Source organism: Rhinoderma darwinii, chromosome 1, assembly GCF_050947455.1.
Source record: "Rhinoderma darwinii isolate aRhiDar2 chromosome 1, aRhiDar2.hap1, whole genome shotgun sequence".
NCBI lineage: Eukaryota > Metazoa > Chordata > Amphibia > Anura > Rhinodermatidae > Rhinoderma > Rhinoderma darwinii.
Window position 1 is genome coordinate 431,340,860 of NC_134687.1, and position 12,352 is coordinate 431,353,211.

General features: G+C 36.2%; 1 protein-coding gene across 1 annotated transcript in view; it reads left to right on the forward strand.

The window, feature by feature from the left end:
- The window catches only part of SGSM1 (small G protein signaling modulator 1), a 280,772-nt gene that overhangs the window by 243,053 nt on the left and 25,367 nt on the right, over nucleotides 1-12,352 (forward strand). The window contains exon 18 of the mRNA XM_075853710.1: nucleotides 11,758-11,829. Coding sequence (XP_075709825.1) covers nucleotides 11,758-11,829 — 72 coding nt within the window. The remainder of the gene's footprint in view (nucleotides 1-11,757; nucleotides 11,830-12,352) is intronic.

Genomic DNA, 12,352 nt, shown 5'->3' on the forward strand with positions numbered 1-12,352 from the left:
AAAACTCCTTTTGAGCATTTCACATCAAACTTATTTTAGATTTTAGAAATTTTCGAAAACATATTCAATATGTTTTGTGAAATATAAATACAGAAAAATCAACATGGTTTAAATAAACACACTAAATTACAAAAAAAGGTATTTCAATTACTAAAACAAGAAGGTAATGATGAGACATACAGAAAACTAGAGTTCTGCAAGGCAGTCATAAAATCTAGCTGCCTTTATCTTTTTGAGGTAGCACAGACATGGCAACAATATGGAAAATGTCAGACAGGTAATGTTTGGCAACAACAGTGATCCAGTCCAAATCACTAGGCAAAAACAGGGTCAGACGAACATGAAATCAGGTGGTGAGTAAGGGAATACAAATGGAAGAGGGCCAGGAAAGGATCAATGCAAGGAACAGAAGGACATGACCTGAGGGAGCTCAGCAGATTGATATATCGTTTTGTGAGAAACGATTCAGTATAACTTGAATTTTATTAATTATATTCCTGCTCATTCTGGCCTTAGGAGCCCAGTGAGCGGTCTCAGATAGTGAATGACCGCTCAGTCACTGAGTAGGACACACAAGACACATAGGTAAGTGTGTTATTGGATTCATAACTGGCTAAAGGCTGGAAAACAGAGGGTGATTATTAATGGAACATATTCAGAATGGCTCACAGTTGGGCACTAGTACTAGTGGGGTACCACGTATTGGGAACTGATGTTTGTAGTCTATTTATTAGTGAACTTGTAAATGGCTTATTGCAATTTACAGTACAATTCACGTGGATGGAGTTTTTAAAATCCCATCCACACGTAGTGAAAAAATTGTGAAAATCAGAGCATGCTGCAGATTTTGTCTATGGAAAAGAGCAGCAGGGAATCTATGTGCCACCACACAATTCTCTCTCGGGTGCCATATGTATGGCATTTGATGGAAAAGACATCCAAACAAATGCACCTATATTTCGATGGTCGATACAGAGATCTGTCTAATATCCCTTTCTATCCAGGCCTGTGACCATAACAAAGGGACATCCACTATCTGTAGAGGAAATAAGGGGTTTGGATGTTGATGGACTTTGCAGATTTCACAGCAAATCGGCTACTAATCCGCGCCGAAATCCACATTGTTAAATTATACATTAATAAATAACATTAGAAAAGTAACATGCTCTGAATATATATTTTTTTGTTATGCTACATGTGTATGGGGATTTTAAAAACTATGTAACTGACATCTGAGTTCCCACAATGCACTGCTCTCTGGTAACCATAATTGAGCAAAATCTTTAATCTAGTGTTCAGTTTGAATGAAAAATAAAACTTCACATATTAAAAAAACCAGTACAGAATAAGTTAAATAAAGTATTTCCAAGGATATTCAACATTTTATATAAACTAAAAGGGAATGTATCACCTATATTGTTTTACTAATTAAAACCAGTGAAGCATATTCATTTTTTTTTTTTATTCTATTTTCTGTACATGATTTCTGTGGCAGCACTCTTGCCAGAGCTGCTGTTAGCAGAATTTAGAAATATACTTTACAGCAGCCACATGGACTTCAGGAAACCATAGTCTGAAGCCGACCCATTGACTTATATGGAAGAGTTTCTCGGCATGCTCTGGGACCTGAGCAAAAGTCATTGTGCAGGACTGGATGGGAGTGGAGATGTGGCCATCATCTATTATCAATAGTGGATTCTTTGTTATCTGTATATAGGTGTTAAGGTCCTTTTACATGAGCCAATAATTGGGTGAACAAGCATAAACAGAGCGAAGATCAGCAAACCCTTTATGGGGCAAAAAAATAGTCGCTAGTTGGCAGTATATCTCCCTGTGTAAACAAGAGACGTGCTGCTGACATGATTCAAATGAATGGTGACAAACCACTGTAGTAACGATCGCTCGTCCCTGTACTAACGATCAATGCTCCCTTTAAATGGAGCAAGTTAGCGCTGATCGACCAGCTGCATTGTCAATCGGCGCTCGTTTTAAAGGTGGTAAACACTGGCAAATATCTGCTCATGTAGGACTACCTTTTCTTTTCATTGTAATCCTGCCTGGGATACTGAGATGAATAAAGCATCTACAGAACAGAACATTTTAGTCCATTGTGAGGCTCAGTGCCCAGAGATAAATCATAGAAATTTAAAGACCTCTCAGAAAGTTCTTACAAAAATATATGTTTAACATAAAAATTTTAGTTAAACAATTGGTAATTTTATGATGATACATTCCCTTTAAACTGTGGAATATATTGAATATGTTGTTCAAAAGTGGAGTTTCCTCTTTAGGATGCTAAACTAGAAGTACAGATGTAGCAATCTTTACTTGACTCTTAATGCGTTAAATACACTGTGGCAAGAAACCTTAACTTGACCTTTTGTTGTGTGATATCTTGCTGCACCAAGTTATCAGTCAAATTAAACTTTCTACATCTCTAATCGGAGATAATCATTAAAAAATTATGTTATACCTAATTTATACATTCAGCATTAAAGGGATTGTCCCATCATGCTCACGATCTGGCAAAACCCGCACGTCCTTGCATTACATGGATGGCTTTTGTTTTGATTGACTAACATGTAATGCTACATTTCCCCTTCAGTAGTCCCTGCAGAGGAAATGTATTTCTGGCTGCAACTTCCCTGGGTGATACGAGCTTATCGCTGAGAGTGAAGCCAAATTAGCATCATAATTTTAATAGTAACGTCAACAGATCATTTATAGATGTCTTATCTTATTTACTGTGAAGAGATGGGTAATAATGCAGTATATTGTGCGGTATCGGCACCAGGCTTGAAGGAAAGAATGGTTCTTTATGGTATTTTTCTTGCAAAGGTACTCTTTATTGGAAAGTCAACGCGTTTCTGGACCGGATCGGTCCCTTCATCAGGTCTGTAACACTGTTTGCACGTGCAAAGGGTTTTCATTTGTAGTGAAAAGAACCGGGAAAGCCCGGTGTAGGGCAGTTACATTTCACATTTAAAATTGTACAAGTGGGCGGGGGGAATTTTAGCTGAGGTCTTTATACTACTTGCTAGTATTCGCATGCTCGCAATGTCAGAAGACTGCGGTAGCTTATATTGCATTCGTTTCCTATGCAACTGTATTCACATATATATGTTACTTATTCCAGATTTAGTTCAGATATTAAGATAAGACAAAATAAAAAGCATACTTGTTGTAGTTTGCTCATTTGAAAAACTATGGATCGCATCTTCCTTATAATTGTTAAAACATGTTTTTGTCATTTATGTGCTGCTAAATCACAAATTTATAAATATATAAAAGTATCCACATATTAGGATGCAATTGGGTCCATAAAGCACAGGTACGTTCATTTAACAGAGCAGTGTTCCGTACAAAGATATTTCAAGTCTAAAGCAAATAAAATTTGTCCTTCATTTTACTCATAAAACGAAATCCTGTGGTTTTTTAGATTATTGTAATTTATGAATTCAATAGGTTTGCTCCTAGGTATGCATAAATCTATGGGAAGTCAATAGGATCTTTTTATCAATAGATAATTTCCACCATAACTTTGATACAGAAGGATTCTTTTGTTAGGTTCGTACTGTCATATGGTTATAGTCTCCTGGGTACATTATTGGGTTATATTTGTGCTTGCTTGATTGATATTTCTAAGAAGGAGCGTTGTATATAGAGCTCATATGCTGGATTATAATAAGCCAAACTGAAATCAGTATTTCTTGGGGAAGGTACCCGTTCCATTTGTACAAATGCAAACGGTATAAAAAAGGAGGGGGGAGGTTTTGTTTTTTTAATCTCCGTTATTATTGGTGTTTTCAATTGTCTCATTTAACCCATCTGGGGTCAAACTATGATACCTATAGATCCTCCAATAAGCCTTGCTTTTCTTTAGTCGGGAGAATCTATTATTAGTGGTATTGGGTATCTGTTCTATTGATGTAAGAGTTACCACAAAGGCTCCACCATGTTGATGCCTTGATACACTGTGTTTAAGAAAGTGGTTGTTCGTGTTCGATCTGTGTTTATTGACCCTTGTCCTGAGAGGCTATGTGGTCCTACCTATGTATTGGAGGCCACATATGCATTCTAATAAATATACTACATAGTTTGAGGCGCAATTCATGAATTGTTTGATGGGGAATGTTTCATTGGTGATGTTGCATATTGACGTGATTTTCTTGTGGCATATATATAGTGTCAAATGTCTAAATAGTAAATTTTACTACTAGATAGGTTCATAGTGAATGATAAACCCCAATCATTATTGTTCAGTGAGTGCACAAAATCTGAAGCTTCATTCTCATACCCATCCCGTAGATGAATAGGTCATCTATGAATATCCTATAAAAAAACAATTGGTTTTTGTATGTTTCATTGGAGTAAATGTAGTTAGCCGCGAATAGTCCCATATAGAGTTTAGCGAAACTAGAGGCAAAGCGGCTCCCCATCGCCGTTCCACGTATCTGTTTATCTATTTTTTTGTTGAATGAAAATATATTGTGTATTAGGATATATTCTTTCTTTCAAAAATCTTTTTATTAATTTTCATAACAATAAACAATGTACATCATACAAAGCATGTAGTGCAAATAACAGAGCAAAAACATCTCTATATAAATGACAATACACGGAAAGGGGGCATAAATCTATGGCAGAGTGTCCTGATCTTATATGCATACCATCAGATTTAATAGCTTACAGCTTTAAACCAAGACCACATTGCCATAAGCAATGTAGTTACACTACATGGACCGTACAACACCTTCAAACAAAAATCAAATAGAAAATAGAAAGGAGATCTTCTCTCCAAGGAAACGAATAAACTCGAACTAGGAGGGAGAAGGAAGGAGGGGAGTGGATTATCACGTGGAACAATTCTCCATGTATTCATGTACCAAAATTTGTGGACCGATAGAAATGGACATCCTAAATATGAAAAAACGTACTTAACTGTCTCTCTAGTAAGATTATATAATCGTTGTGTATTTTCTTGCCAACTTTTCCATATCTGAATAAAAGAGTCATGCGTTCTAAATTCCCAATGTGAATAGGATATATTCTATTGATTTGGTAATGAAGTTAATTTGGGTAGATTTTAATGTGCCTTCATTTGAAAGTGTACTATGTATTGTATCTATACCTTTAGAATGGGGGATGTTAGAATAAAGTTCTGTGACGTCCAGAGTTAGTAGTTTGCATTTAAATGGAATGGTGAGTGAATCTAGTTCTCTAAGGAGCTGGGTTGAATCTTTAAGGTACGAGGGTAGGTTAAGTACATATGGCTGTAAATGAAGATCTATAAAATGTGATTGATTAGAGGTAATTGAATTGATACCCGATATGATCGGATGTCCAGGTGGATTGTGTACATCTTTGTGTATCTTGTGGAGATGATAAAAAGAAAGATAATTGGACTTCTCTAATGTTAATAAAGTCTCTCTCTTTTTTTGTTGATAAGTCCCCGTTCGTAAGCTTTCTTGACCATTATATTAAGTTCTAGTAAACCTACAGCAAACCTCAAAGCAAGGTACAACGGAACAGGGGAAAAAAACCCAAGCAAACTAGGAAACAACCTATGAGCGCACAGGCGCAGGGGACATAACATCCCAATAGAGTATGAAAATAAATACCATGGATAGTAAGAAAATATATAACTTTATTAATGTATAACAATACATGGTATAACAATATCAGATATATTCAAAAATATATGGCGGATCATATATCAAAAGGAGTAGAAGTATGGTAAAGATGACAACATACCATAAGGAACACAAGAAAAAAACCAACCTCAAAGACACATCCCAATGCTAACATACCAAGGGTACAGGTAAAATGAGATATCAAAGAAGAAGCAACTATATAACTATGTAGATATAATACCTACATAGAAAAAGTGCATATCGCAAATCTACAAGGAATAAATGGCGTGCATACAGACAGGCATATATAATAAATGCCAAATGGAAAAAGTAAATAGTCCAGATACCTGTAGACATGATGGAAGCAGGGGATGTGGCGAAGTGGCACAGGAACGCCTCGACGCGCGTTTCGCCTACGACCGGCTTCGTCAGGAGGCTCATTATATTAAGTTCTAATGAAAAAACAGGGCTAGAGTCTGTGGGTAATAATTCATAATAATCGGGATCAGAAAGGATTTTAATTGCTTCAGCGACATATATATTTTTATCCTGGACAACTATCCCCCGCCCTTCTCAGCTGCCCTTATGACCATATCTTTGTTAGTTTGGATTTTTTTGAGGGCTTGCCTTTTTGTACTAGTGAGGTTGTTCTTGTGATTGCTGATTTTATTATTTTTGGATATATCTGCTTTGTTGCTTAGTTTCCTAAAGTCATTAGACACAGGAGACATGATGGTCTCAAGGTAATGCCCTTGAGGTTGAGTAGAAAGAAGATATGGGTTTAACCTCTACGTGATGATATCCTAATCCAGGAAGGGTAGGGGTTTCATCTATTTTAGCTTTATTGTTCTGTAATAGAAAATGTCTTTCTAGCAGTAATTTCCTAACAAACCGGTTTAAATCTAGAAATAACCTGAAGTTGTCTGGTCCTGAGGTTGGTCAAAATGATAGTCCTTTTGATAGTACATCCATCTCTTTTTGATCTAATTGATATTGGGATAAATTGAATAGTTTAGTTATTTTATTCTGTCCTAATCGTGGTTCTATTGTTTAATTTTGTTTTCCCTCATTCTTATATTGCTTCTCTCCTTTGCTGTATTTGTAGGTGTCCCTCTTTTACCTCTACAGTGTCTTTTGTTTTTTTGTTTGGTGACAGGGTCTGTTTTATCCGTGGGCTCAAATATTGAATGATCGAATTGGCAGGAATAATTGGAAGGCTCAATGTTTCTGCAGGTGTTATCGGTGGTATAGTGGTGTGTTCTATCTTCGGGGTAACCCTAAAAAAGACACACTGGAGTTGAGTGGGGGACTGCTTAAATTGATGGAGATGGTAGGATCTGCATTAGATATAATGGAAAGGTTTTTTCGTGGGGCTTCGGGTTCTTCATGTATAGTGAAGAGGGAGTCATCTAGGAAGGAGCAAACCTTTGAGTTGGATTTTGTATCACTTTTAGTACTGTATTCAGATAATAGGTCTAGGGTAAATGATGGTCTAATGTCAGTCAGCCCGTTTTCACTGTTGTTGGAGATCGGGAAATTATTCCCTACTTGTGTGGAAACTAACAGTGGACTGTGATCGCTTCTGGATTGTATGTCCCCAGTAACCCCTTGGTGGATAATCACGTCTTTCACGATGGTTGATGTTTTACTGGGTGGGGGTATGTATGTTGGATTTCCCTGAGGGATGGCTGTAGTAGGGGATTACTTATAGTTGTAATTACTATTGAGAAAAGTCCTTCCCATGGGGCGTTTTGGATGGTCTTTTATGTTCTGATCTGCTGAATGATCAGATCTGATGGATTGCATTGGCTCAATTCTTGTAGATTGTGATGGATTTTTTCTACCCATTCTTTTATTTTTGGTGTATGGGTAGGATTCAGACACTGCTGATTGTTGCGTTTTTGGTCGTATTTATCTCTGGCGTATTTGTTAGACTTCTTCAGCTGAGATCCGGCGATGATGGCACCGGCTCAGCTTCTGAGCCGGTGCCAAACATTTGGCGTATGGATACGGCAATTTGCGGTAAGTCATAGCTTTCCATGGCGTACCCATAGGGCAAATGTCGGGAAGGGGTTAATAGCGGGCACAAGACCCTTAGGCGCATCCTGGAAAAACATTGGAACATCTTACATAGTGATTCGGTTCTAAAGGTAATCATACCTTAGAGACCAGGCTTTACCTATAGAATGGGGACGCAGTATAAAGAACATAGTTGCACCCAGTCGACTAAAAGAAGAAATTATAAAGCCCCCTTTAAGCTTTCTGCCCAAAATAGTGGGCTCATACAGATGTAACACAGCCAGGTGCCAATGCTGCGACACTATATGCCACAGGAAAACCACGTCAATATGCAACATCACCAATGAAACATTCCCCATCAAAAAATTCATTAATTGCGTCTCGAACTGTAGTATATTTATTAGAATGCGTATGTGGCCTCCAATACATAGGTAGGACCATACAGCCTCTGAGTGTTTTTGGAGGGAGGGAGGGAGCTCCCTCTCATCCCACCGGCACCCGGTGATAAGATCACCGGGTGCCGGTGTCTTCTATGGCAGTCGGGGGGCCTAATAAAGGCCCCCAGGTCTGCCTGTAGTGAATGCCTGCTAGGTCATGCCAGAGGCAAGGCCTAGCAGATGCCTGTCCGTTTTACATGGACAGGCACTAATACACTGCAATACAGAAGTATTGCAGTGTATTATAAATGCAATCGGAGGATCGCATAGTGAAGTCCCCTAGTGGGACTAGTAAAAACGTTTCAAAAAAGTTAAAAAAATGAAAAAAAAATGAAAAGCACACTTTTTCCCCTTACAAACTGCTTTATTATTAAAAGACAAAATAAAGTAAAAAAGTTACACACATTTGGTATCGCCGCGTCTGTAACGACCCCATCTATAAAGTTATTACATCATTTAAACTGCACGGTGAAAGTCGTACGTTCATTTAACAGAGCAGTGTTCCGTACAAAGATATTTCAAGCATATAAAATTTGTTCCTAATTTTACTTAATCTTAATTTTACGAAATGTTGTGTTTTTTTTAGATTATTGTAATTTATGAATTCAATAGGTTTGCTCCTAGGTATGCATTTGGAGATAAATCTATGGGAAGTCAATAGTATCTTTTTATCAATAAATAATTTCCACCATACCTTGGATACAGAAGGATACTTTTGTTAGGTTCATACTGTCATATGGTTATAGTCTCCTGGGTACATTATTGGTTATATTTGTGCTTGCTTGATTTATATTCCTAAGAAGGAGCGTTGTATATAGAGCTCATATGCTGGATTATAATAAGACTAACTAAAATCAGTATTTCTTGGGAAAGGTACCCGTTCCATTTGTAAAAATGCAAACTGGATAAAAAAAGGAGGGGGGAGGGTTTGTTTTTTTAGTCTCAGTTATTATTGGGGTTTTCAATTGTCTCATTTAACCTGAGGTCACACTATGATACCTATAGATCCAATAACCCTCCCTGTTCTTTAGTCGGGAGAATCTATTATTAGTGGTATTGGGTATCTGTTCTAATGGTGTAAGAGTTATCACAAAGGCTCAGGTATGCATTTGGAGATAAATCTATGGGAAGTCGTAAAATAAAAAACAATGCAAAAATTGCTGTTTTCTTTGAATCCTGCCTTAAAAAAAAAATCTGATAAAAAGTGATCAAAAAGTTGCATCTACTCCAAAATGGTACCAATAAAAACTACAAGTCATCCCTGCAAAAAAAAAGCCCTCATACAACTGCATCGGCGAAAAAATAAAAAAGTTATGGCTCTTCAAATATGGAGACACAAAAACAAATAATTTTGAAAAAAAACTTTTTACTGTGTAAAAGTAGTAAAACATACAAAATCTATATAAATTTGGTATTGTTGCAATTGCAGCAACCCAATGAATAAAGTTATTGTGTTATTTATACGACACAGTAAACGGCGTAAATTTAGGACGCAAAAAAGTGTGGCAAAATTGCTGGGTCCCGCCCCCAAACAAAGTTAATAAAAGTTAATCAATAAATTCCAATTACCCCAAAATTGTGCTATTAATAATTACAACTTTTCGCGCAAAAAACAAGACCTTATACAGCTATGTCGATGCAAAAATAAAAAAGTTATAGCACTTTTAATGAGACGATGGAAAAACGAAAAAAATATATAGCTTGGTCATTAAGGTTTAAAATAGGCTGGTCATTTAGGGGTTAAACACAGTGTATCAAGGCATCTACACCATCAACATGGTGGAGCCTTTGTGATAACTCTTACACCATTAGAACAGATGCCCAATACCACTAATAATAGATTCTCCCGACTAAAGAACAGGGAGGCCTATTAGATCTATAGGTATCATAGTGTGACCTCAGGTTAAATGAGACAATTGAAAACCCCAATAATAACTGAGACTAAAAAAAAAAAACCCTCCCCCCTCCTTTTTTTATCCAGTTTGCATTTTTACAAATGGAACGGGTACCTTTCCCAAGAAATACTGATTTTAGTTAGTCTTATTATAATCCAGCATATGAGCTCTATATACAACGCTCCTTCTTAGGAATATAAATCAAGCAAGCACAAATATAACCAATAATGTACCCAGGAGACTATAACCATATGACAGTATGAACCTAACAAAAGTATCCTTCTGTATCCAAGGTATGGTGGAAATTATTTATTGATAAAAAGATACTATTGACTTCCCATAGATTTATCTCCAAATGCATACCTAGGAGCAAACCTATTGAATTCATAAATTACAATAATCTAAAAAAAAACCACAACATTTCGTAAAATTAAGATTAAGTAAAATTAGGAACAAATTTTATATGCTTGAAATATCTTTGTACGGAACACTGCTCTGTTAAATGAACGTACCTGTGCTTTATGGGCCTAATTGCATCCTAATATGTGGAGACTTTTATATATTTATACATATATTTTTATATATTTCATTTCATTTTAATCTTTATGAACGAAATTTGTGATTTAGCAGCACATAAATCACAAAAACATGTTTTAACAATTATAAGGAAGATGCTATCCATAGTTTATCAAACGAGCAAACTACAACAAGTATGCTTTTTATTTTGTTTAATCTTAAGATCTGTGAACGAAATCTGGAATGCGTAACATATATATGTGAATACAGTTGCATAGGAAACGAATGCAATATAAGCTACCGCAGTCTTCTGACATTGCGAGCATGCGAATACTAGCAAGTAGTATAAAGACTTCATCTAAAAAAAAAAGACCATGATCTAATAGATGAACAAAATAATAACAATTCAACATTATAACATGTGAAATTATATGACTGGAACATTTTGTGCATTTAAACATCTGTAAGCTGAATGTATTACACTATACGGTGTGTTATTCCCCCGCCCACTTGTACAATTTTTAAATGTGAAATGTAACTGCCCTACACCGGGCTATTCACTACAAATGAAGAAGTATAGAATAAAGAGTACCTTTGCAAGAAAAATACCATAAAGAACCATTCTTTCCTTGAAGCCTGGACCGATACCGCACAATATACTGCATTTTAACCCATCTCTTCACTATATATTTGTTCCCTGCAAGGAGGATTCATCCACGGAGGAACCGCAGTGGGTGGCAGCCGGCAGAGACATTGAATATTCCACAAAAATCTCGGAGGAGCGCCGCTGTTTCATATCCTCTCCCTTTTTTTTCTCATATGTGCATGTTATCTTATTTACTGTCTTTAGGGTTTATATTTTCTTTAACTGCCTTTTGTTGGGGGCTTTTAAATGTTTAATACAAATGTGTGACAGTTTTTAGTTTTCACTAATGTAAATTCAAATATGCTGGTTATATCCAAAAATGCGAATGGCGTGCAAACCTTCACACTAATCATAATATCTGTCTGATGAGTAACAATACTCCATATAATTTCTATACAAAAATAAATTTGATAATTTATGATGAGTAATTGCATGGCCGTGAAGAAAGTGGTTTTAAATCACTCATTTTCTGCCACTTATCCAAACTATAATTCATGAACATTGCATGTAAAATAAGGTTCAAAATCAAACCATTATAAGACTACAATGACCATGTATCTATTCTCTTTGTTCATATTAGTTTTAAACAATGGTTGAATGTTATTTTTCAGTCTTCCCAAAGCTGTAGTTCCGATCGACAAAATCATCCTCGTCTACAGAGTGACTCCAGTTCAAGTACACAGGTAAGGAAGACATATGCTAGATTTTCTTTCAAATATATAGTGATGACTTCTTCATTTATTCAAAATGAAGCTGCACTTTAATTGTACAGTAACCTAGTGTCTAAATCTGACCAGAGACATGTACACATTCGATAATTGGCACTGGATATGTATGTGAGATTATGTATTACTTTTCTTCAAAGAGTATAAAGAATCTTGGGTTATCCCTGAAAAGGATACCTCAACTTACTCACTCTTAGCTTGTCCTAGGATAATGCATTTCTCTAACATTTGTTGACTTGGCGACCTGTTGTGCTGGAAAATATACTAGTCCTTCTCAATGAATTAAAATATCATCAAAAAGTTAATTTATTTCAGTAATTCAATTCAAAAAGTGAAACTCATATGTTATATAGATTCATTACACACAGAGTGATGTAATTCCAGCATTTTTTTCCTTTAATGGTGATGATTATGGCTAACAGTTAAAGAGGCTCTGTCACCAGATTTTGCAACCCCTATCTGCTATTGCAGCAGATAGGCG